A 26,245-nucleotide genomic window follows, 5' to 3' on the forward strand; every position below is an offset into this window, starting at 1 on the left:
AGTCAGAAGCCAACTCGCCTAATGTACAACCGCGGTATATCGGAAAAGTGTCCTGCAATCGATTGCGAAAATACTCCATTAATTTTTGGCCCCAAACTCGAAAAAATCTAAAGGGATACTCTTTGGATTTTTTCTTGATTCAGGGGCCACAATTCCGCTTTTTTGACGGTGATGACCTGCCCGTTTTAATACAGAGATATAATGCAAATATTAATAATTTGAAATAAAAAAGTGGCTAACTATCATGAGCTCGAAAATGGACGAATAATGTCTTTCACCCCCTCTAATAATGTATAGGCGAAAAAAAAAATTTCTTAATTTTTTTTTATTTTGTACACTTGGTGACTCTGATTCTGAACTACAGACCTATGGTATGGCCAAATGGGACAGAATTGAACTCGCTCAGTGTACTCTGATCCATATAACTACTGAATTTTCACATATTTACTTTTCTAAACGGTGGCATGGAAATTAGCAGAAATACCACGACAAAGGGATGCCGCCAAGCGACTGGATCAAAGGGTTTTTTTTTTGAAAGGTGCGAACTAAATCTCTATCAAGTGTTGACAGATCGTCTAACACCTGCTAACAATAGGAGAGCAAAAAAATAACAGGAAGAGGACTTTCACACCTCATCATCGATTATGAAACCATAAATTATTTTAAAACTCTTGACGTGCGAGGTTGTCAACATGCCCGAAGCACGTGTCAATATAGAGTATCGGAGATTGCGACACGGAGTTTTTTTTTATCATTGAGCCGGAGTTTACTACCGACAGTCTTATGGAGTGCATTTGCCTAATGAATTACAAAGTTACATTCTACTGCGAGAAAAGTTAATGTGGCGTGAGGCGGTACGCTATGCAGCGGTAGAAATACGAACAAGATCGAGGGCGCTCGAGTGCAGCGCGCTAAAATATGAAATCTAGAGCTACGTACGTAACTTGCCATCACGTTTTTAACTAGATCTCGGAAACGAATGAGCGGAATTCAGCGATGGATTTCAGAGTTTCAAGACGTATTTTTGTGGTCATGGATTTTCTTCATAAATCGCAGCTTGGAAATTCTGATTTTCAGCGTTAATTAGTGATCCAAGCATAATTTAGGAGACCCTTCAAGCCGTCGAAAAAGTTTCATCAAGTTCGAAAAATATTAGGAAAAGCTAGCCCGTCTGACGTGGAAAGCCCCAGATAGTGATTTTATTTCAAGTGAAAGAATATAACCAAATTTCGCATTTTCGTGAATAAGAGCTCGTGAAATAGAGCGCCTACTTTTTACTCCGGTCTTACAAGTTTCGTCTTTTTCAACCCAATGGGAGAAAATTCTAAATCAAAGTAGTAGTTTCTTTGAGAAATGATTATTCATGTCGCGTCGAATTCGTTGCGTTAGAAATGCAATCATTTTTTCTGTAAAGTTTGTATCAAACTAGACATCTTACGTCTCTTAATGTTTTCCCTAGAATGAGCTGTCATTGAGCCAACAAACATCAACATTTTCGCTCTCGTAAAAATTGTGAATTTCGAAAAATGCATCACATCAGAGATGAGAGCTCTGATTAAAAAATGCTTCTGGCCTTATCGCCAATTTTTCACTTTTTGAAACAGAAAAATAGAGAAATCTGAATGGAATCAATTCGTAGCTCAATTTGGCCAACGGATTCGTGTTTCTGGGGTCAAATTACGTTAGAAAAGTATGATTCGATCGATTTTAAAAATTCTTCATTTCTGGCCCAAAAATCGAAAAAATCCAAAGGGGTACCCCTTGGAATTTTGGCGATTTTGGGTCAAAAAAACGTATTTTATTTTATATGCTATTCTTATGTATTTCGATCTCAGGAATCCGAATCTGAAAGCCAAATTGGTCTATCTCTGAAATTGATCGAGTTATCGCCAATTTTTCACTTTTTTGAGTGGAAAAATGGAGATATCTCGATGGGAAAAATTCGTAGCTCAATTTGACCAACGGATTCGTGTTCCTGAGGTCGAAATACTTAAGAAAAGTGCCATACGATCAATTTTAAAAAATAAAAATTTTTGGTCAAAATTTGAAAAAATCGTAAGGGGTACCCCTTGGAATTTTGGTGATTTTGGGGTCAAAAATCAACATTTTTTCAAATCAAGTTTTCCATGTTTTTCAAATGGAATTTGACCTCAGGAATCCGAATCTCAAAGCCAAATTGATCTATCTATCAAATTGATTGAGTTATCGCCATTTGTTTGCTCAGCGCTTTTCGGAACACAAAAGATAACAATACATCCCATATAATTCCGCAAGTTTCAGAAATTTTCATTCGCATCTGACGCTTGAGCGTTAAACCATAGATATATTGATGAAACTAACGCACGTGCGTCAGTTCGACGGAAGTGATTGAAGATCCAGGCGATCCCAGCTGGGTCCCAACCACTGATATGCATAAGAAAGTTACACCATAGTTACAGTTATTCGTCTTGTCGAGATACCTACACTTGTTTCATTATAGGACCCGTCGATATATTCATTCATTCATACGTTCATTTATTCATTTATCTGACAGACGTACTTCCTGTCATCTGTCATAATGCTGTGAAATTTTCGGTCCATCTGTACTTTTTTATACTCATTAAAAATAGTAAAAAAAAGGGAATTTTTTAAATCACAAAATTAAATTTCCGTCATCTTGAGAATTAATATACGTCGTGTAGTAGACAGATCATGGTCTTGATCGGTGAAAAAATATAATAATTATCAATTTGTTCGATACAAACAAATCTTGAGAATGGCCGGAGCAGCGCTTGTTACCACCGTTGATCCGCATTTCATTCCAGGGTGAGAATTATCGAAATTTCACCATTGCAAATATTAAGTAATATAATCAGAATGCACATCATTATAATAATCAGCGAATTCATAACATCTTCAAAAGGTATTTCACGCATTCCGCATATTTTTATATGTTTATCTCGTGAAATCATAAATGTATATGTCGATTGCGTGAGCCACCATACAGGCAATGCTTTATACGATGTCTTGCAAACCATAAACCGTAGAAACTACATGGGAATTGATCTTAAACAGGATTTATAACAATGAGTTGTTAGAAAACTTTATATAAACTCTAAGATAAAATGCAAACCTACTTGTGTACGGTATTATATTATTGTACAGTAAATTTATTCAGATATTTCCTCGTGTCCTTTACGTTTCTCTTTAGATACGCGGGATTTTGCCCTCAGTATCGGTACAGGTGCGGTGAGACTTACGGAAGCCAAACGCACAAGCTTCTATTAGATCCGACAATCAATCACGCCGAAACCCTCATTCTTTCGGACCGCACGACCGACGAATACCAGGTTGAATCGCAATACCTAAATGACTATTATTTCTATACGTCACAAGTGCAAAATCATAAAATTGAAATGGTGATTTCCAATTGAAAAAAAACTAGGTGACCCGACCGCCTAAGAATGATATCGACGTTGTGAACGCAAGATTTAAAAATGGCACACCGATTTATGTCCATCCAATGACACCCGGATACGAAGGTTAATTTCTTATTACTTTCATCATAGACGTTTCATGTCTTGCTCAAAGCATTGCAGCTTATACGATAATTGAAAAAAAAATTGAAATGAGAAACTTCACAATTCTTTACGAACGGGGTTCAGAGATTTTTCAGCATCTTGAACGACATTCAAATATCTTTTGTCAATCAATAATTGATTTTTGGAGTAAGACTTGAAATCAGAAAGTGTACATGTACGTATACAGCTAAGATACATCAAAATGAAACTGATGTTCGAACGAAACGTCGCTGGTAAACAGAGAATTACCATGGAAATTGATTCCCCTTAAGTTTAATCGATCAGCTTCGTTGTGCCGCGGCAGGTTTTACGCCGGGTTTGAACGCAAGTCTTGGTCAAAGATATACAGTGACGGTAACGGAAGGCATTGCTGACTTCGAAAAGCAGAGGCTACAAAACAAGGAGGCTCTTAATCAACTTCGAAAGGTTGTTGCGGTTCAGAACGAGCGCGGGGAGCCACGTAATCTTGAAGACCGTTTGGTGGGTACATGTGAATAAATTTCTCTCTTCGTAATTATTGATGATTTGCAAATCTGCATAAATCTCTTTTTACTCAAAATACCGATCGGTCGCAAATAATTGTCGGGGCAAGACCATCCCAGAATTTTTTTTCCAAATCCGAATGTATTTCTATCCGGAAACCTTTACGTCTTATCAGATCTGTAGATCTGATCAGACTGACACTAAATTTGAAAAACGGTACGCACGGGTAGATCTATTTACATATGGTTCGATCTGAATTGATCTAGTCAGATTGACTGATCCGATATTAGATCCGAGTAGATCTCTTTCGATGCAACAGGATTGTAGAATCTAATTACATTTTGAAAAATGTGATTCCGATACTTCATGTCGCTTGCGAGAGCAAGTGTTTCAAAACGGATAGGTTGCATTTAGGTTTATGCCAAACATGAACAAAAAGTATTTGTAAGTGCGTTCATACATAGATAGGTTTTTAATACTTTGGTATCATTGCGTGTGGAACATTATTGTCAATCTGATAATTACCCATATTTTTTTATATCTATTGCACACAACGCGATGTGGCCTTGTATTTTACGACACGCGGTGGTAACACGAATAACTTTTATAATTTTTAAGTCTACAGGTACTGTGTAATAATTGTTGAGCTTCTGCACTAGATTATGTAATTGTTCATACTGATAGAAAGAAAAATCATTTATTAGACGATCGTCGTCAAGAAATTTCGAGAATAAATTTTTTTTCTATAGACTTTTAATGGTCATGGATCGTTGGAAGTTTTGATATTATAGTTATAATGATAACAAATGGAATGAAGCAATGACACGTAATTTTCAACGTTTTCAACGGTATTATACATTTAAGAATTTTGATAAGAGGATATTTGAATCGTGTGTATTGGAATGAATGTTTCAGTTACTCGAAAGTCAGTTTAAACTGCCTATGCTCTCCGTTCGTCCGGATTGCGTCGGAGTAATGCGAAATTTACCAGTCGACGAACAGTGCGAAAGACCCAGAGATCATGCACCGTCTCCATATTTCATGGATAACGTCAATCCTGGGAAGTATTTCGTAAACGGTGGGTGAAATACTCCATGAAGTTACTCTGTTTCAGTTACGTTTTTTCATTTTCGAATCAGACGACTCTCGGTGGTTCTTCACTCAAATGTTTAAACGTTTCGCTTCTTCCTTCGTTTGTAAACTGCACTATTTCAAAAGTCAAATATTTTGGTTCTTCTATTCAAAATTTGCTGATTTTACACCACAAACCTTTTCCAAAAACCACTAATTTGGTTTTTAAATAAACCTCCGTCACTTGAAAAATCAAAGCCATAATCAAATATGGGTCTTACGGACAGCGAAGATCGCATGAGATATTCTTTCGTGCGGGAGAACGCTAGATGTATGCTTATCACAACTTAGATTATAACTAATTGTAAGAAAGCCTTGCTAATTAGTTATTGGATATTTCACACCAAGGCTACGCCGGACACATCCCCTATGGGTACGCACATTTCGGAGCTACAAATGCGACGATGACGAACAGTGCACTCTGCGATTTCACCTCAAATTACAGACGGAGACAAAGCACGGAATGGGCCCCCGCAACGATTTCAAGACCTGATCCACCCCTCCTTATTCAACCCACTGAAATTTATCATAAACACGTCGGGATGATACCGAATTATAGAGGTCACATTCCCGGGGAGTCATTTAGGTTTGAAATATTTCATAAGCTTTTCAGTGATTGAGCGCGAAGCTTGGGTTGATTCTGTAGTTCATATTACGATGAGTTTAAACCATTGTATCCAGACTCAAGATAAAATTTGCATTCACTTTTCACCAACAGATTCGGTAAAACCTTTGGAGCCGACACTAGAGATGCAAAGAGATGGCTGCGGGGGGACTTTACTATTTAAAAATTAACATAAACAGCGTCGTTGTTACTACGAGCCGCAAGTTCTGTATGTGTATGTATATTGAGGAATAGGAAAACCCTGAAAATAAATACTAGGAGATACTTGCAATAAAAAGTTACATGTCGTCGTGGTAAAATTTTTTATTTTATTTACAGCTATACATTTATCCTCCGCTTTAATTGGTGTAAATTACCATCCAAATCCCATGTACATCTGCAGACCGAATTTCTGATTGACGTATTTCGAAAATCGAAATTTGATCTATATTGTGGAATACGTTTTTATTGCCGTGCTTTCCATTTTCTCAATATCTCAGCTGCTTCTTGTAAGTTTTCATCCCTCTGGAAATATTGCAATTGTTGAGTCCAAATCCATCTCACGTATCCGATAATTCTAAATTAAAATCACAATCAGCTCACCTTGATGAAGCAATATCGTACGTTTTCCTCGCCTAAGTGTTTATGCTCGCTACTATAAAAAGCTGAGGGTGGGATTCCTTGAATTCCGACATTCTTTGTCATCCATTTGGTGAATTTGTAATCTTTGTAGGGATCTTTTTCTTCGGAAAGCTGAACTTTATCTGCCAAAGCTGACCAGTTGGCAATCATAAAGTAACCTCCTTCTGGTACAGTGGGGTTCATGCCGACCTCACGTAGAAATGACGCCATGAAATCTCGTTTAGGCAAAAGATCGTTTGCCAGACTCTGGAAGTAACAATCTGGCTGTCCAAATCGAGCAATTTCTTGCTCAAAACCAATAGCTATCGCTTCCTAAACAAATTCAGGCGGTCACAATCCAAACCAAATGAAATCAAATACCGGGACAAGAACAATAAATCTGTACCTCAAGAGTAGTTGCACAGGTGTAGACTGTGTTCTGATGGACGACTTGTAAATTATAGAGCAGGTTGGCGGGTCCATAAGCCCATCCAATCTTCCAGCCTGTTACACTGAAAGTTTTACCCGCCGATCCAATGGTAATGGTGCGTTCATACATGCCAGGCAAAGTAGCTGTCGACAATATAGTAATGGTATAAACAAGAATATATGTATAAAGTATATTAAGCAATAATTTTGATTACCCATTCTAATATGTTGGTATGGTTTATAGACGAGCCATTCGTAAACTTCATCAGAAATTACGAGAGTGTTCCACTTCTTTGCCAAGTCTGCGATCATTTGCAATTCCTGCTGTGTGAAGACTTTGCCAGTAGGATTGTGGGGTGTGTTAACGATGATTCCTTTAGTTTTTTCATTGAAAAGTCCTTCCAATTCTTTATTGTCCAAGACCCAGTCTCCAGATGTTAAATTACCACTCGTTTTGTTCTAGAATGCAACACAGATTGAGATTAATGACAACTTCGGGTATCAGTATTTTGAAATTATTGAGATTAATCTTGAAAATGTTTAAATAATCTCACAGGTTTTAAGGCAATAAATCTAGGCGTTCCACCAGCTGCTCGGATCATGGGTTCGTAGCAATCGAAAAAAGGTTCAATGACGATCCATTCGTCACCAGGACCTGTATGCCCCTGAATGGAAGCAAAAAGTGCTTCATATGCGCCAGCAGTAACCAGGATTTCCGTGTTGGGATTAAGATCTCGGTTCAGGATTTTGGAATATAATTTGCCCAAGATATTAACCAATCTTGGATGACCCTGGTAAAATTATGAGAATATTAATTTAAATTTTCTTGCTAAGCCTATCAATGGCCTATCAGTAAATGAATACACGCTGCTGCAAGAAACGACGTTTGATTACACTGTTGTAATATTGCGACACATGCGTGGCTTTTCCAGGGCCAATATTATGTGAATATAAGAAATCGAATGTATGTATAATTCGAAACCTCCACCTGTAATATATATTCAAGTACTCACAAAACCTCTAGTGTACTGATTCAATAGTGGATTGTCAGAAGTTGCGGCTGCAGCTAATGCTTTTGTAACATTTTCTGGGGCATGAAAATCAGGAAATCCTTGTCCAAGGTTTAGTGGTTTGTGTTGGAGTGCAAGTTGAATATATTCCACCCTGAAAAAAATATCAAAGATTCCTTTGTAACAAGTATTACATCGAGGAAAACTCGATAGCTTTGTATTTGCTTTATATGTATATCTCCACACTTACCAAACAGATTTCTCGGTTCCTAAGAATCGTTCTGGTAGCGAAAACTTATCCATGTTTACTTGAGTATGGGAATGGTTGACTTGATCAAGGGCAAAAACTGATGGTCGGTACCTAGATATTGTTTTTAAAAGGCTTACTCTTGCCAGCATCTGTGGAAGAGAAGAGTGCAATTAAAACTGCACAATTATACCGTGATTATACCAATATATCTATGATTATACTGTGTTATTCTCTATATGACAAAGAGTACTTGAAACATTACAAAGATATAATTGCCTTTATTATAGTATTCTATTACTCTACTAATTATTTCAAACTTCAGAGGTGAAGGCAGAGATTAAATCAAAGGTTATCTTCTACGATTAGAAGTTTAAAATTCCCATTGCTCTAGCCAGTAATGTATGCTACTACACTTGTCAGTAATGAATGCTACGACACTTGTTGCAATGATAGGAGTGAGTAGCAGCAAATAATGATAAGCAGCTTACATAATTTATCAGTATTAACTCGCAGCGGTGGGACTAACGGCTGAAATGACGTTAGTTGCCGGTTAAACACACACAAAACGCTTTAGTTCGATTATTACAATTAATTACTACAACGATAAGTTCTATCAACAATAGCGATCAACTAAAAGTTATGCACATGTGTCGTCGATGATCAACCATTCGGATCACAGTTTTTCCAATCTTCCTACTTACTTGGGCTCTACAAATTTTTATACTAGTATATTCCACTAATAGTCCATATCAGTGGTACATCCAGTGATTGACTGATCCGTCTAATCACCCCACTTCCTCAATTTATTACGTAAAAAACACGTAAAAGCATGCGCATGCAACAAGTTATGTTCGCAAATTATATCGAAAGTCGAGAATCACATACAAACTTATTGCACTTAGCAGTATGATTTGAATCCGTGTGATGCCAATCAGAAGTATGCCCACCCAAATTCCTATTCTTTTGCTTCAAATTACATGATACCGGTCGAATCAATTTATGATATCAAAACTACGCATACGTACTAATATTAATTTGAACACAGCTCCACGTTTCGCCATTTCAACCTTTCACTTTGAAATTCTAAACTTGAACCAACAGCTGGATGTGAATAGCCCATACATCTTCCATGGGGCAACCCATTTTTCGATGTCTTTCACGTGGTGGGGGCACGAATGGAGACTACTGCTATCCTTTACATGCGACCACTCGATCATGCTGCAAAATGATTTTTCATCACGGTTTGATCCACATACATTTATTAACATTATGTTTCATAATGACATAGCAGTATACAACGTTACATTATAAATGACTTTGTAAACAACAGAATGGTTTAACGTCAAAAATCACAAGTTTAAATCTTAAAAAAAATCTCCAGTAGAAACATCTAAAACATTAATTTTGTGATCAATAGTTATTAGAATTATTCTTCAACTCATGCTCAGTTCATTTAGTTCTTCATTGATTTAAATCGAAAAGAAAGATTATCGGACGTAACTCCATATTATTAACAACGAATAAACTAAAATTGTACTAAACAATTGTTTCCATATTTTTCGATATTCAAATAGCCATATGTTACACGTATTGACGTTCGACATGAACTCTAAGCATCGTTATAATATCTCACACATACATACATACATCGATGGAATAACAATCTTATGCTTTATTTGTCAAAACTTGTTTCAAATTGGAAGAGGAATCTTGTACATGATATCAATTAAGATCTACGAGTGTTTAATTATTGGGAACCCATTACATATGAATTATTTACAGGATTCCCGTTTTCGAAAATAAAATGGCTCAGAACCAACAGATTCATCCCCCAATATCCATACAACTCGATCGTGTTGAGTAATCAAAGCCATATTGATTCCATGTATAGCTAATCATGACTTTTTTGACAAAATGTGGATGAGATTTTCTGAATGAATTCGGAGGCCGATATCACGATCATATTATCAGGTATTTCAAGGAAGCAACAATCTCATTCTTTCACCATTTGAAAAATTGTAGGTTGATAAGATTCGACCGGCTCTTTTGCACCATCCCACATATTCCAATGCAGAATAATCGCAAGGGACTGAGTGGCAATTGTTATTTGGGATAATTATCTCTCTTAAAATATATAAGCCGCCTTATGATTATTGTTTTCGAAAGCAATTACTATCATCTTGTAATTCTGCATTGATTAAACCTTTTGTGGGAAACTTATAAAGCAATGCACGTATTAAGTGCCCGAAATCGAAGTCGATTTCAGATGCGGCCATCTGAAACTCCTAACCATCTCGTAGGGCTATATAGCCTCGTATGCAGCATCTATCCCTGGTCTTGTTGCCGTTCCATTCAAAAATTCTTCCAGCTCATCTCGCTCTCTGTTTTCATCTCTCGAACGTTGGAACGATCGCTTTTTTCTCTTCTCTAACTTGTCAGCTTTTTCCTTGTCTTTTTCTTTATCTTTGGTTTTCTTTTTTTTCTTCTTTTCTTTTTCTTCACTCTGAAACACGACATCGGAATATTTTACTGTTACTTTCACTGACGATTGAACGACAAAAAGACAATGATATCAATGTTCAAAAAGTGAATGTCAACTTCTGAAGAAAAAAGCCGCAGCTGTCTGATCAGCAGTCAATATATAGCTATAAAATTCCTGTTAACGTTTAAGCTCATTACCTTTTCCTTGAGCTTCTTCTTTTCTTTCATCACAGGACTACTGTTATTCGAACTCATTTGCCGCATACTTGTATTATCTAGGAGTTCTAAGTGCACGTTTGAACTGGTCATACTAACGTCTGGACTTTTATCACTTAATTCTAGTGTATCTTTTTTTGTACTTATACTGCTGACATCTTCTCCACCTTCTGGGCTTTGCCGCCACTTAGAATCCTGGCCTAACCAAGTATCAAATAACTCCGGTTTGATTTCTTGTGAATCACCAGCTTCATAATCATTTGCTAATTGAAGTTCTGGCTCAATCGACGAGACTGAATCTCGTTTTATTGTATTCTGACTTTGTTTTTCCATATTCGAATCAACTGTCCCTAGGGAATCTCGTTTGTGTTTCTGTTTAATCAATGGATTTTCAGTCAGTATCAATTGTACGGGTGGGGGACTTTCATCTGCTGATGATAAATCATCTTCATATCCAGCAACCAACGGATTTCCCGTTTCAGTTTCGCTAAATAACAATTGAAAAGTTCAAATGAGCCAAGATAAATAAAATGCCCTATACGTCACTCACCTCTCAGAATCAGCTTGCTCTTGTTGAGTCTTCTGCGGTGTCGATTGGGTATTGTCATCTAAGAAGGATCTATCTAGCATTCCATCATCTGGTATAAAGTCCTCAACGCTAGTTATTTTCTCATTTGAGCTTATTACGCTTGGGCTCGGAAGTCGTTCAGTTTCTTCTTCTTTCTTGCCGAATATCTTAGACATGAATGACTGAGGTTTTTGAGTTGAATCCCGTCTCTCTAAATTAGCGGACGACGAATCGTCATATTTTGTAACTTCCACTTTTGGTAGAGTTTGCATATTTGGTAGGGTTGTTGTGCTTTGAGAGGTTTTTAGTGAACCCGTTGAGTGTTCTGATGGCTTTGCAACAGCACTCTCTTTTTTTGGTTGAAACTTCAAATCAATATTTTTCACTGGTATTGGAGTTCCTCCGCCTATAGGACCAATTGGACCAGGCATGGACATTGACCTCTTAACTTCTGAATTAAGAGAAGCCGAGCTGTTCGAGGGCGATATTTGATGTGTACTTAAAGATGAAGTAATGTTCGGTGTCAAAACTGTTGCAGATACAGAATCTGCAATAGCACGTCTCTTGTTAACGAGATTATCTAAGAATTTATTATAATCTGCATCATCGCCATCTTGAAACAAATCAAGTTCTTGAATGGTTAGCGTTGTCTCTTCCTCATTTGTATCTAATTGTTTTAATAACGTCTCACGTTGTAATTGAAGGAATGGTAAATTAAAAAATTTATGCAGTAACTTCAACCCGAAACCATTTCTCATCGACGACTCAGCATATCTGATCTATTTCAAAAACAAGGTGGCATGATTATTGCTATTGATATTATACCAAATTACACTCTTTGTCTACCTACCAAAACTTATCATGATAAAAGAAACTGCGAAATTTACCTGAGCTTTCCTTCCTTGTAGCGAATCTATAAAATAAGTAACATGATCCGGAGTGACCGTTCTGTGATGCGACATATCACAATGATTTCCCAGAACTATAACTGGAATGTGACTTGGGATTTTAGGAAGTTCCCTCTGGACATAGTCAAAGGTCCATGTTTTAGTAATGTCCATCATTACTATGACTCCATTAGTCCCTTTATACACATCCAAAAATTCAGCATCTAGAGCTGGTTCTTCAATCACATGCTCTGATGGAACATTGTCCATTTTTAAACCCTCCAACTTCCTGCGTCTTCTCCCACGATCCACCACGTCCCAAACTTCAACTTTAACAATGTCATCTGTTGCTTTGTAATTCCACTGTATACTAGCTACTTGGATCTCTTCAGTCGGAATGTATTCTTCGACAAACTTTTGACCCTGTAGTCTATGGAACAAGCATGTTTTTCCAACGTTTCTATCTCCCTTTATGATAATTTTCACTATTAAAGAATGCCAGGTGTAAAAAAGATTGCTAATTGAAAAAACGTTTGTAAGGCAATTACTAAAATAATTCTGAAAATGTACTCACTGTTGTACTGTACACCTTTGGCAAATTTTCTTTGTAGTGTTGTAGGCATCGATTGATGTGCTGGCCTAGGAGATACATATCCAGGGCCATCTGATTTACCAGCTAATCTTTTGAAGGCGTTAAACATTGTTAATCTTGATTTGGTCAATTTCCAGTCACAGTACACTGTCAATAATAAATAGGTATTTTTTCAAGATCGATCAATGAATATTTGAAACTTTTCTATTAGTTTCAAATACAATAGTCTAATTGAGACAAGTGTCTTACAATTAGTCTAATCTTTGCAAATATTCATAATCATGATGGAAATAAGAATGAACATAAAATATTGATATGAATAATACAATTCTTCATAGACTCTTGTCACCTGAATATAACGAGACGACAATGCTGATCGATCAACAACACTCGTCACCATCGATTAACAAGACTGCAAGACAAGAGAATGTGAATGAGGATTGATCTCTTCTGACGAGATATTGATAGCTATTTCATTAGAATACAATCTATTGTGAAAAAGTAATTTTTAAGCAAATGATGGTATCACAAGACTTTGCATGTAAGTTTGACATTTGCTCAAGTAGGTTAGATTCAATTTCTAACATTTTGGAAAAGCATGCTGAGGCCAATCAATGGGAATACCCTTCAACTAATATCTAAAGATCGTGTCTTTCTTTTTCTGTAATCATCAGTCAAGTGAATATGAACGAATATTTCTTACAGTACTTGACAACAAGTTTTGTATGTAGTATTGTCAAAAACAGCGTGTCGCCGACTTCTTATATTGATACAAAAATTTGCTGTTATGCTTGACGTGATAACAGATAGTCTGATCTCCTTCTTGACAACTTACCTGGAAAATAGATTAGACGTGATACAAATCCACAACGTATGATTCATTTGCCGAATAATCAAACTCATCAAGACAGTCCAGCTGTCAAGAAACAGCTGTTTCTTTCTTTTTCTTTTTTAGCTTTTGTTTTTTTTTTGACATATGCTGCTATAGTTTGTGGCTGTGTGGGGTAAGATCACTGAAATAGAATTTCGGTGGGTAAGATACGTATGTAGGCTATTACTGTATCGGTAATTGAGAATCTAGAGGTAAAAGCTTGAAGCAATTAAATACATAATTATGGGAAGATGTATAAATAAGAATGTTTCATCTGGTAAAATCGTGAGGAATACTCTATTTATTCTGTATGTCAGCTACAGAGTCAGGGTTGATATGCTGACCACTGTAGTTCTTTTCAAAAAGATACCTTTCACGAAGTACCGCATGGTTAGAAGATTTTAAATTTTGTTGCAAGTAATTACCGTCCAGATATGAACGAAACGGTATCGAAACGTTATATGTTTCTGGTTTAAAATTCAAACAAGTGTTGACGTTACTTTGACCTTTGAGAATTCCCCTCAATATTGTGATCTAATGAAATAAATTTGAATCGCTATGTAAGGTACTAGCAGCAGGCGTATTGTAGGATTTTGAGGAACCGCTTACATTGCACATTGGATAATTCCTCAAAAATTCATAAAGAACACGGACTGTACGATGAAATGAATAATCTTGTGAGAGACTAAAATTACCGATTGTAAAATAATTATACAATAGTTAGCATGGAATTATGGTGAGGTCCCATCAGCGTAGAGGAAATATGGGAATTTTCCACTAAGGAATTACTCGAGAACGCTGACAATGAATCTGTGAATTTGTAAGACCGATCTGCCCCTGTATTCATACAGATTAAATGAAAAAAGTAGTTTTTGCTCGATAGGGACAGTTTTCAGAATGATAAGACGGACCAGATGGAACGCTCGTAAATATTGGGATCGGGTCCGTGCAATGAGCGTCCCTGGGCATCGGAGCTTTGGAGTCAATCGATAGATAGCGCGGCATACTGTAGAGTAATCAAAAGTCTTGGGTCTCATTGGTCGGCTTTGTCACGTGGTCTGGTTTACAGGAGGCACCGGCAGCGCCAAGCGTGTTTGGCGGGACGGCGATTAGGTCGCGGCGTCTGTGGTCTGTGAGGCTATCTTGTACAGTAGTAGTGAACTGTGAAAGCTCCCGTTGAACAATGGTGAGTATCCGCAAGTTTTCGTGGGATATTTCGGCCATCCGTGGATAAAAGTGACATTATCGGAAAGCTTGATGTCTGGTGATTGTGCTGGCGAAGTTTTGTGCTTGTATCTGAAAAATTAACCCTGATTTTCTTCTGTGAATAGGCTGGTGGTAAAGCGGGCAAGGACTCAGGGAAAGCGAAGGCAAAGGCCGTCTCTCGTTCGGCACGAGCTGGCTTGCAGGTGAGTTTATATAGCTTGCTTATGACGTACGATAAATATAATAGTACCGAGCCCAAGGGATGATCCTCATCTGATATAAGAGATAAATAAACCTCTCAATCATCACGTAATTGTTGGCTATATTTCAAGTTGAAAATTCGCTTGTGTCCAGACCATTTGATATTTTCAGATCAGATGCTATGGGTAATCCAAAAACATTGACCCTATTCGGTATCGATGCGTAACGCTTGGTTATTTTTTTTTGTTCTCTCATAGTTCCCCGTAGGAAGAATCCACAGGCACTTGAAAAACAGAACTACTAGCCATGGACGTGTTGGTGCTACCGCGGCAGTCTACAGTGCGGCTATCCTCGAGTACCTGACGGCTGAGGTGAGTTAAATACGACGAAGCTACAGTCGTTGGTGACGCCGCTAACATGGCTGCCCTTTCCCGCCTTTACATCGAACCTCTGTATTTCCACGAGAACGTTGGAAGTTTGAGCAGGAATGAACCGGCATTAACGAGGATTCAATTAAAACTCCGCGAGTTTAAAGTTGACCCTCATGCTCATGGTGCTTTCCATTCAAGTTATGAAAATATGTACATATAGACAAATTTTCTTTTATTACAAACAGTGATGTGTACAGACGGTATTTAGTGCAACGGTTTTTTCATGACGTAATTTAGGCGGGAAAGTGCATCATCACAATAGAGTATTGGTTTCCACCATATCTCATTAATATTAATTGCGATAACTGCTCTTGATTACTGCTCGTGATTGTGGTTCCACCACATGATTTTTATTATAAATTAATTCAAAAGTATATTTTATCATGTTGAGTAGAATATTTATTTTGTGGTTTTCATTCTTGCTCAAATGAATACATTTGCTAACAGTTTATCAGCTCCACTTAAGTCTACAGCTTCAACTCTTACATACCAGCCTTAATTGATTCAGCTGGCAACAAATCAATTTCATCCCAACATTACTTTTGTTCTTGAAAAAATATAACCATTATAAAAAACATTTCCAAGTAATAGCCTGAGTCAGGACCTTCAGTTTTGTTTTTGTTTTTTCTCTCGCTTCTTTTCAAAGGAATGTCCTTGAAAAAGTATGTAGGCAGATAATACAACTCCATGAACTACGCTATTTGTTCTATTAAATATTGTTCCATCATTTGCATATCTCGTTATTCATTGGATTAGAGAATAAATGATAGACTCATTACTTTACTATTTTCTTGCAAAATTGAGTAGAAAGTTGAAGAATTTGGAGGTAATCGCGAAACTACATTTGAACTCTTCTAGATACTTCACAAACATTGGAATGCTTGTGCTGTGAATTGTTTATATTTTTGTCAGCTCATCCACATTTGATGAACGTTTTTGAAAACTAATACTTTCAATTTCACATCTAGGTATTAGAGTTGGCGGGCAATGCGTCCAAGGATCTGAAGGTGAAACGTATCACCCCAAGACATTTACAGCTCGCTATTCGTGGTGACGAAGAGTTGGACAGTCTCATTAAAGCAACCATTGCAGGAGGAGGTAAGAATACCCGTTATCTTTGGTGTTATTATTTTTTTTTAATCCTAGTTGTTATTGAATTACGTTCTATCGTATCCTGTATCCGTAAAATGCGCGTGAAATAGTGCATCAGTTGGTGAGCATTTGAGCTAGATGAAGTTCACTCATAAGGCTGTTAATGAATATAAATTTAAGTAAAATTTTCGAACTGTTGATGTGAGGCAATGTTGGAGAACTACTCAACAAGCAAACAAGTCTTCTTCCAACTATTTTACACTTAATGATTTAATTTCTAGGTGTCATTCCACATATCCACAAATCGCTTATCGGGAAGAAGGGATCGCAAAAGCCAGCATAAATTAGTAACTAGCCTACATGTTTGAAAATAAACAAAAATAAAGAAATAACAAACAGCAAAAAGAACAGTGACTGTTGAGACAAAGTGTACCTACGTTACTATATTGATGGAGGGACAGGCGTGATATATATATAAATAAAAAATATTGATATAATTTAATCTAGGTAATGAGCAGGGGTGGAAGATAAAAAAATACTAAGTATGATGAGTAAACAGAAAAAGAAGTAATTACATGCAACAGCAACCGTGGTGGGTTAGCGGGCGATGTGTTGTAGCATGGCTCGCTTAATATTGCAGCCATTTAGTGTTTCTCCGACCTCAGAATATTTAATCTAGAGTAGCTTGACTTTTTTTCTACGTTTTAAATCAAACTAGTATTTGATCTTTCGTATTAATTAATCGTATCGCCTAAACCTTATTAATTGTTTAACTGTTCTGTTTTCGTACAAAAAAAAAGATTATTTTCGGGCGATTATTCTTTAAGTAAAATGAATTCGGTTGCATTTTTGCGCCTAATTACAGTTGGTTCACGAACGTCATTTTCAGTAATATTAATAAGTGCTTATCTTATACGATATAAGCCTATTGCATTGTAAGAAAATGTTAACTCTATTAGAAATAATCTTCTTTTAATTTTGTTATCTATTTCAGTAGTTGCGTTATCGCTCTTGTTAAATAATCTGAGCCTTACTAAAGATTTTTGGATAAAAACTATGAAATATGTAAAATGACAATTTTTAATTTTCGACTATATTTTTAAATTACTGTTCTGATCCCTCAAAATAATTACGACTACTGTGTCTGGCTTTACAATCTCTTGGAAATGCTCGCAAATTTCTGTAAATCGACATTTAATGCAAATCCATACGAAGAATTGTAAGATCATTGACTATTATAAGATTTAGTTTATGTAGTTTTACATATTCTTCAGTTTAATGTTACAGTTTTTCAAATACCAGCTTCATCAGGATAAATGTCACTGTAATTTCGAGAAATTTGGTCATTTTCGTCATCAAATAACTTACAAATTATTCGAAACTTATAAGCTGGTTCGGAAGACCGAATTTGTTTCCGAGATTGTTCGGTGGTTTTGTGATAAAAATCATAAAGCCTTGATCTCTTGTTTTTCGTACCTGTTTTGAAACAGAGTTTCATTCCGTCTGGCTGAAGGTATCATGTTTTCCATGCAACCCATGATGCATGTTGTTAATAACCATGTCGTTATTTACCCAGTAGTCGGGATATTGTGAAACTTGATAAAATTTTTACTGTGAACTTCTAATCCAGACAACATTGAGTGAAATAAAGATATCAATTTGATATAATAAGAAATTTGTAACGAGCACTAAATTTTTGTTTAAAATTTCAATTAAAACAGTGAGAATGCCAATAGTGATTTCCATACGTGAAGATTGTTGGAAGCTTTTTGAACTTACAATAGGTAATTCACTATTCTTGGTCTTGCTTTTATCATTTTATTTCTATTATTCGTATATGATTATCGTTACGTAAGTAACTTATATAGCGTAATTTCCACTAATATTACACACAACACCAGCCATATGTAAAACATTCATTTTCACAATAAAAATAAATTTTACTATTACAATTGTCAATAAGTTATATGATGTTCTACACTTTCTGCAAGGTATCGCCTATAGTGGTATGCATGGATAAAGTGAACTTATTCGGAATTTCCCCCAACGGACTTGTTGTCCTTGACCTCCAGAGAATATTCAGAATTAATGTTCTGCGTTGAAGTCGGTTCAACAGTACAGGGTAAGTGCCAAAAGTTTGATTTGTCTTCGGAGTTAGAATTTCTTTTTTATGTCGAGAACGTGAATCTCCGTCGCGAAATCTGGGATTTTTTTTTGTTCAGAAAATTAGATTCTACTACTGAAAATCCATTAGCTGCCAATTCTTCAAATGATAACCATCTCCTGATTTTAGTGTTCAAAAGAGTCTGAATGGACTTTCGGGGTCCAGCTTAAAAATTAAATTGTTTAGGAAAAAAAGAAACTGAAAAACTGAGATCCTTATAATTTGATCAATTTCCGATTAGATTACCCGATAATATTTTTCCGCGCGCTACGACTGAAATACATGAATAATTTTGAAATGTAGCTTGAGTTAGAAGTTGCCTCTCGTAAGGCGTACAAACTCTATCCCAATATGGAATATTCTTATGAACTACTGGTCTAAAAGACTGAAATATCTACGTGATAAATTTCCAATATATAATTAAAATGTTTACAGTCTTGTCTTATTCATACATGGTATACAGCTAATTAGCTACGTCTAGTGAACTAAACTCTGTGCACATTCTTAAAAGATGGAAATTCGTCGCTACCAGCGAAAACTCGTTCCTTATTTAGTGTGCTCGTAGTGTAAACCCCAGCATAATTGACCATACGGCTTCAAAGCAGGTCTGGGCGGCCAACCGTATAGTTGAGCAATGTGCGGAGCGTGTGATCCGCATGTCTACAGGGATTTATATTACAGTTAGCTGATGTAAACTATCTTGCTACAGTATAGTAGGTCTGGTCAACTAGTCAGTCGTCGAAAAATAAAACTCAGATTTTCTGAAGGGATTTGTGAGACCTGTATCATCTATGAAATCGGTGGTCAGTTTCGGTCTTCATGAGAGTCTATAGCGAGTGCATTCCGACTCTCTCGCTATAAGGCTGAAAATGGTGGAAACCATCGCGGTAATCGCAACCCGTACGTTTTCGATCGGGCGACTCTACTACCTTCTAACGCGAAAGACCGAGGTCTATCGCGATAATTCACAAGCGCTGTTGTGAAAATCGACCAATTCACCGAATCAGGAATTGTTTCGAAGCCAATTCGCGGACTAATTAACGATTGCCAAATAAACAAAAATGCTTTCATTCGGTACTTATAGATCACCAAAAGGCTCATCTTTCATTCCCTCTCGAGTGTTCTCTTGCATTCGTACATACGTAGCTGTTCTCGAGCTTTATATTTTTCAAACGAGGACGAAATTTAGAAAAAAAATTTTCATCTTCTCTTGGACTGGCGCTCATCTTTTATGCGAGGAATTTTCTGCATGCACAGCCGATATGATTTCTCAGTCAATTATTCCGCTTTACCTAAAAACTCTCACTCGATCGAGAGGCATTATTTTTACGATAATCTCTTGCTTAAACAAATGGCACAGCTTCGCGAGGCTTCATAGAGTCATCTTTATGTAATTTTGCAAAAGAAACCGTCGAAAGTTGAAATGTTTCTCGACGGGTTGACAAACTCGTTGAAACGATCGTTCTGCACGCGGATATAGGTATGCACACAATTCACTACTAGCCCACCCATGTCCTATAGCCATGCCGCGTCAACAGATGTGCACCAATGTTCAATGGCACGAGTAATTTTCAATTGACCCGCTCGTTGATTCGGGTCGTTACCTGTAATAATTTGGCCCCAGTTCTGTTCTGTAGTAATTTTATTCAGTTTGACTGAACGTGTGTACGAATAATTCCGATAATATCCTTTTTTTTCTGCTCGCGCTTATGCGAAACTATAGAAAAATTACAAAACTAACATGTTTTCTCCTCAAGACCGTTCTAAATGGGTCCTTGGTTCAAGAGCGATTATCAAGTATGAAGAATTTGCCTTGATTTATCGTCGTGAGTAAAAGAAGAAACGAAATGATCGGTGACATCATTGCTAAAAATGTTGTTTTTCCGTGAACCAATAAAAATTTTGGCTTCTTTATGGGCGAGATGTAACTGAAACCCATCAAGTTCAGGAGGCATTTCGACCCGAATTTTTCCCCAATACACCCTCTGGGTCTTCAGCCCTCGACGACATTCAAATCCAAAATCTGTAATTTTGAAATACTGATTTTCCGTTCTCGTGATTTCGTACACCGAATTCCCATTGTACTGCGATGTAATCCCGCTACATTTAGGAGTCTAGCTGAAAAGACAGAAACTGACCAATTGCAGCAGGGTCCTGCCATTAGGAATGGTCCTGCTGCACAGTCCTGCGAGAGGAGACATATCTACGGCTGGGTGAATATCACACACAGTGCCAAGCAGGAGAGTCTTATCGTTGAGGAATGAGAAGAAGAGAGTGAGCGGTGAGCAATGAACGAGAGGAGCGTCGCGCCGCAGAGGAAAGAAGAGGGAGTGGGCCGAGCGTCGGCGCGGAGAGGAAAGGAAGAGGGCGTCGGGGGAGCCTTTCCAATCCCACGGACCCCACAGTACGAGCCCTCGCTCGAACAGTGCGCGCAGCTGCGAGGCTGTGTTCGTCGTTCCCCGGGCGTCCCCAGTGTCTACGTTTTGCGCTTCGTCGTCCCTTCGTAAGGTTGATTTCGCATTTGCCCATGGTGGCGTGAACACTCCCCCTCAAGCAGGCTCCACACCTTGAGCCTCGTCTGCAATTTGACAGGTTGTTTACAACCGACTGCCGTGCATGCTAGATTATCGAATATTGACTGAAAAAAAAATATTCAGCAATCCACAGGACTCGATAAATTTTCAATTGAAGTATACATTTGAAAATTTACAAAGTTATCACGTGACGAGGAGTTTTTTTTCGGACTCTCGTTTCTGACACATGTGAATTGTTCGTCGATTTTAAATTACGTGAGGGTGAATGATTAATTACTGTGCGGTGTCTGCTTCATGAAATTGAATAATTAATTATTACTATTACTGCATTTTTCCATTGAAGTGTCGGGTTTTCAATAAATATTCAAAAATTAAATCGATAATCATGCAGTTCATAGTCGGTAGTCGTAAAAACTGATAAATATACATACATTCTCTTTAAACACCTGAGAAAGTGCGTCACCGGTCGCCGGCTGGCACTATGCGCTCCTCACGAGATTCAGCTCCGAAACCAACGTGGTAAGGTTTTTAATTCTCATATCTCTTCGGTTCCATTCGTTACGTGCTAAATAAGAATGAGATGTTTATGCTGAACGTGCCTCCCAGCTCACCACAGTTCCATGCTAGTTCTAGCATACGAGCGGCATTCCGGCTTTCCGATGCAATTACACATGATGTCACTTTGACCTTTACCCGCGAATTCCCCGTTAGTACTCGTAGTCCTTGAAACTATATAACATTACGATAATAGCTTTTATTCCGACCGTAACACTCAATTTATCACCGTTATGAATATGTGAAATTCGTTTATGATGGAATTTGATTACTCACAAATGTTGCCTCCCAACTTTCCTTTCTCATTCAGCATGCGTGTAAATCCTGTCGTCCGATCATTCTTACGTCTCGCGCGCTGTGGTTCTCAATTCAGAACACCGAGACTCCGATGCAATTCTGCGACTTTTGGTACCACAAAAGTCATCTCTACTCCATCGGGTTATCCCCGAATCGGATATTCAAGGTTGAATTTTATAGGGTGTTGATAAATAATTGTGCCAAACTCAAGGGGTTGATGAAGTGCACTTGAACAAGTAATCTGAGATGAGCGAATCATGTCCGGAAACGTCGCGTTCAGGGCATCGAAGGTCGCAGGTAAAGAGCGTGATCAACGCCTGGTCATCGGCAACCCAACCCGCGTTCCCTACTCGAAATGGTACACAATTCAGGAGACGAAGGATTCAAGTTGTGGTCCATTTGTTTTGGATATTACTCGTTAATTTTCAAGTTTACAATTCAAGAGTTGCTCATCTCAGATTACTTGTTTAACAATAAGTGCACTTTATCGCCCCCTCGAGTTCGGCACGATTATTTATTAACACCCTGTATATACACTCATATTATCTTTATTTCCATCCGAAAGCCGATGATCCAGGGCTTCCAAGTTTCAGTTTGTTCTCACCACATAGTATAACTTCCGCGATGTGGCTGCTTCTTCTTCCTCCGTCTGCTGCACTTTGAGGATTTTCTCTTCTTTTTTTTTTTTTTAATCCGTGTATTCTTTTCTGCTTCATTTTTTTTTTTTTTCTCTGAAAATCCTTCTAATTTTGCTATTCTTATACGAACATAACGGCGTGAAGTAAATTTACATAAACGCGCTCCGAAGATTTGAATGCCAATGAAGCGCGCGGTGAACGGACTCTACTCGATCATTATTATTGTTATTATTATATATATTGGTTGAAAAGTTTATCGTGAAAAATCTCACGACAGTATACGTGGAACAAAGAACGAAAGTTTCCTTTTTCCTTTGTCCGCCTGCTCCAGTAATTTGGAGTAACTGGATAGGCGATCGCAAGCTAATAATTACATCCTATAAGTTTCACTTCGCTAAATTATGAATTTGAAATTCAGCTAGGGGTATATGGTGTATAATATATATCGGATGTAAAATGATGATATTGCGGTAGGAATTTTAGCGAAAGATCCTTGAATAGTCTCGAGGTGTATATAATGGGCAGTTTCATACGTAATGGCGAATTTTATATTCTCTTTTGTAGTTAATACGCAAGTCTATATGGAATCGAACGGAGGTAGGGTTCGGACCAAGTCGATTTCAGGACAGATATAACGAGGTATACTTTCACCTCAGCATTTATAGCTGTTTTTACCGGCGGCGGAGGCTGACGCGTTACGACCTTGCGGCAGAAATATTTCTCTACCTACTCGGATAACTCGTAACAATAATGATGATGTGAATAATAATAACGAAAATTATCCAGTGCGGTAATTCCTTGAACCATCGAATGAACAAAAGTTATCGAAAATTCAACGGTACAACCGCTGAAAAATTGCAAGTTTATCGCGATAACTCGCATTTGGGCATTTGGTGATTTTTTACAGAACGCTGCACAAATGAGTACAGATGAGTTTCGTACGTTTTTTTTTGATATAGGTGTACGCGCGCTGCAAATTATGATTGGACCTTTTTCTTATTGGATGTATAGGTATATGTATATCCAATATATCGCGCGGTAATGTCGGCAACGCGTGGGCGGACCGATTTCTTGAACAATAATTTACGATCAACGGGGGTGTCGGGGTGTAGGCGAGTACCTTATAGATGCCTGTGTCTGTAATACTTCTTCGTGCATTCCGTGATCGGGCAGCGGTACGTGCTCAATGAGCTAAACGGAGATTTGGCTCTGACGATTGGTAGCGCGGGCTCCCGAATCCAACGCCATACCGTTAACTAACGATATTTACGCGGAATCAGAGAAGGGTGGATACGCTGTACAGATAAGATATCGTGGCTATATTCCGTGTAGGTCTGGGAATTTGATATAACGGATGATGTTGGCCGAGGGGTTGTTGCACGACGGTGGGTATCATCAGGGCGGCCATGTCGACATTCCGGTGTCCGTATTCTCCGATCTCAAGTATCATCCCAAAAATTGATGCTCGATGCAGGTTTCTAAAGTATGGTCGTTTTCCTAGGCCTTGATTGAACGAGGAAACAATACGCAGTGGTTCATGCTAAGTATATCCAAAAATTCCGAGTTAATTGTACGATTGAATGCATATAGTTATATCAGAGATCGAGAACATCGCGACGTATGTAAAAAGGCGCGGAAGTTCACATTTGATAACGACACATCCGATTGAAATAATGTTCTACTGCAGCTCCGTCTTGTAATGCTGATATCACATGCAGTTCGACGTTGCATGCTTCGATTGTGAGATATTGTCCATGAAATGTCATCCCGATGATAATTCTTCGTCTTTGTTTCTTGATGTTAAATCGTTGGCTCTAGAAATGACGTATCTATATCGTTCCGATAATCCTGACATATATGCCGAAGAGTGATCTTCGTTCGGATGTTTATACACGTATGTACTACATAATTCCTGCATACCGGTGATGTACCGGTACAAAATATATGGGTCACGGTATACCTGTAAAGTATAATCGTATGTATATATACCTACGTCCGCGGGCATGTTGTCCTAAAGTTATGAGAATGTATAACAAAATATATATATATGCACGTATAACATGTGCATGCACAGTAAAATATGCAGAGTTATTTTACAACCTTATATTATACACAAGGGAGCTGTTATACTCACAAACAAGAACAAAAAAAAAAAAAATCGCTCACCGAAGGCGTTTAATTGATCGCGTTAATTAGATTGGCGTAATTAGTTCCTCACGTGGGCTGATCGACGACTCCACGTTCCAGCCGATATAATCGCGCGTGTATAGCGTTATGTACGTACGTCGGAGGTTTTCTCACAGGGCGTAGTACGACATACATCTGAAATAATATCATACGATATGACTGGAAATACGAAGTCTCCGCGTTTATGTTCATCGTTAGAAACGTAGGTCGCGTCGGTTCATTCGCCAACGCGATTCAAAATGGCGGCTAACTCACCTGTCGGTCCGTTACCTGGGTCATCGACCACTCGCACTTGGTCATACCAACAGTTCTTAACCGTACGGTAAGAACGTGTCTTTATATCGCCGAGTCTTCACTTACACATAGACGTATATTATATGTATATCACGCTCGCGAGGAATCATCAACGATATCCGCTCCGAACTTATTCTTTATTACTTGGTACATATATACTTTGATATTATACACGCAGTCCTCGAGCGCATTGCACATAATTATATATTACAAGTATCCGTATACGTAGGTACGTACGTACGTACCTACCGGTGAACCACGAGGCACTACGTCTTTCCTTCGACTTTGCATTTTCCCATTTCCGTTCTCCTCTTCGATATATCCGCCCTAATATGTACTTGCATGCATCTACCTACCCATAATAAATGTCGTATACATCTAGGTACGTATCTACCGTATAACCTTCTCCACGTTCGATTCAATTCAACTTTTCAAATCTCTAAACTCGACTGCAACCGTAGCCGTCTGAGGTGCACCTATTCCCAGGACGAGGAATCAAAAGCGCCGTTGTAACCAACCCTTTTCCTAACGTATCCCTGAAAAAACAGAGTCAACGATCTGAAGGACTGATGAATTCTCACGGACATGCACTGTGATGATATACCGGCGAGAAATTCTCACTTTTTTTGTGGTTTAGGCCTCTCCGCTTCTTATCCCTCGGATACGCGAAAAACTCACTAATTATGCAATCGAACAGAGTGCCTTGAGAATCGGGGTCATTCTTATACATATTCCGACGGCGCAGCAGCCGCAGCAGATTATAACGAAACGTAGGTATACGTCAACGATCGATATCGTATATCAAATAATTAACGTAGGTGGTGTAATATACGCGTATTACCATAATGAACCGACTAGAAAATCTCGAGGGAAACTTCAAGTCTATCTCCGAGCTAACGAACGACTTCTCCGAGTTGGGAATGAAAATTCACGGAAAATTATT

General features: G+C 38.0%; 5 protein-coding genes and 1 long non-coding RNA gene across 11 annotated transcripts in view; 3 read left to right on the plus strand and 3 right to left on the minus strand.

The window, feature by feature from the left end:
- The first annotated feature begins 2,097 nt into the window (after window positions 1-2,097).
- LOC105694050 (UPF0605 protein CG18335-like) lies at window positions 2,098-6,034 on the plus strand. Its single transcript, XM_012414377.2, has 7 exons — window positions 2,098-2,805; window positions 3,191-3,329; window positions 3,425-3,521; window positions 3,865-4,040; window positions 4,959-5,121; window positions 5,523-5,760; window positions 5,893-6,034. The coding sequence occupies exons 1-7, from the start codon at window positions 2,756-2,758 to the stop codon at window positions 5,960-5,962; spliced, it is 933 nt and encodes a 310-aa protein (XP_012269800.1). The 5' UTR covers window positions 2,098-2,755; the 3' UTR covers window positions 5,963-6,034.
- Window positions 6,035-6,087: 53 nt separating this feature from the next.
- Window positions 6,088-9,164, minus strand: LOC105694048 (kynurenine aminotransferase). 4 transcript variants are annotated; one of them, XM_048650017.1, is made up of 8 exons: window positions 9,114-9,164; window positions 8,089-8,237; window positions 7,842-7,992; window positions 7,383-7,619; window positions 7,044-7,287; window positions 6,806-6,972; window positions 6,382-6,732; window positions 6,088-6,303 (listed from the first exon to the last, which is right to left on the minus strand). In XM_048650017.1, exons 1-8 carry the CDS (start codon window positions 9,147-9,149, stop codon window positions 6,244-6,246), a joined length of 1,395 nt encoding a protein of 464 aa, XP_048505974.1. In that variant the 5' UTR covers window positions 9,150-9,164; the 3' UTR covers window positions 6,088-6,243. The 4 variants fall into 4 exon arrangements, with proteins under 4 accessions (XP_048505974.1, XP_012269797.1, XP_012269796.1 ...); XM_012414374.3 differs by lacking the exon at window positions 9,114-9,164 and adding an exon at window positions 8,790-8,943; XM_012414373.3 differs by lacking the exon at window positions 9,114-9,164 and adding an exon at window positions 8,577-8,783.
- Window positions 9,165-9,330: 166 nt separating this feature from the next.
- On the minus strand, window positions 9,331-13,840 carry LOC105694055 (rab-like protein 6). 3 transcript variants are annotated; one of them, XM_048650016.1, is made up of 7 exons: window positions 13,668-13,840; window positions 13,182-13,244; window positions 12,815-12,979; window positions 12,241-12,725; window positions 11,336-12,132; window positions 10,768-11,272; window positions 9,331-10,591 (listed from the first exon to the last, which is right to left on the minus strand). In XM_048650016.1, exons 3-7 carry the CDS (start codon window positions 12,939-12,941, stop codon window positions 10,391-10,393), a joined length of 2,115 nt encoding a protein of 704 aa, XP_048505973.1. In that variant the 5' UTR covers window positions 12,942-12,979; window positions 13,182-13,244; window positions 13,668-13,840; the 3' UTR covers window positions 9,331-10,390. The 3 variants fall into 3 exon arrangements, with proteins under 3 accessions (XP_048505973.1, XP_012269809.2, XP_012269811.2); XM_012414386.3 differs by lacking the exon at window positions 13,182-13,244 and having other exon boundaries at window positions 13,668-13,839; XM_012414388.3 differs by lacking the exons at window positions 13,182-13,244; window positions 13,668-13,840 and adding an exon at window positions 13,536-13,648.
- Window positions 13,841-14,763: 923 nt separating this feature from the next.
- On the plus strand, window positions 14,764-18,582 carry LOC105694006 (histone H2A.V). Its single transcript, XM_012414298.3, has 5 exons — window positions 14,764-14,889; window positions 15,035-15,112; window positions 15,368-15,481; window positions 16,510-16,639; window positions 16,915-18,582. Exons 1-5 carry the CDS (start codon window positions 14,887-14,889, stop codon window positions 16,974-16,976), a joined length of 387 nt encoding a protein of 128 aa, XP_012269721.1. The 5' UTR covers window positions 14,764-14,886; the 3' UTR covers window positions 16,977-18,582.
- A 2,651-nt stretch (window positions 18,583-21,233) lies between these two features.
- On the minus strand, window positions 21,234-26,125 carry LOC125499898. Its single transcript, XR_007276938.1, has 3 exons — window positions 22,163-26,125; window positions 21,763-22,060; window positions 21,234-21,375 (listed from the first exon to the last, which is right to left on the minus strand). It is a non-coding gene; the product is annotated as an uncharacterized LOC125499898 (long non-coding RNA).
- The window catches only part of LOC105694026 (cadherin-87A), a 151,991-nt gene continuing 146,986 nt past the window's right edge, over window positions 21,241-26,245 (plus strand). The window contains exon 1 of the mRNA XM_012414332.3: window positions 21,241-21,850. Within this exon, the coding sequence (XP_012269755.2) occupies window positions 21,813-21,850 (38 nt within the window). The 5' untranslated portion in view covers window positions 21,241-21,812. The remainder of the gene's footprint in view (window positions 21,851-26,245) is intronic.

The sequence above is a fragment of the Athalia rosae genome, chromosome 2 (assembly GCF_917208135.1).
Source record: "Athalia rosae chromosome 2, iyAthRosa1.1, whole genome shotgun sequence".
Taxonomy (NCBI): domain Eukaryota; kingdom Metazoa; phylum Arthropoda; class Insecta; order Hymenoptera; family Athaliidae; genus Athalia; species Athalia rosae.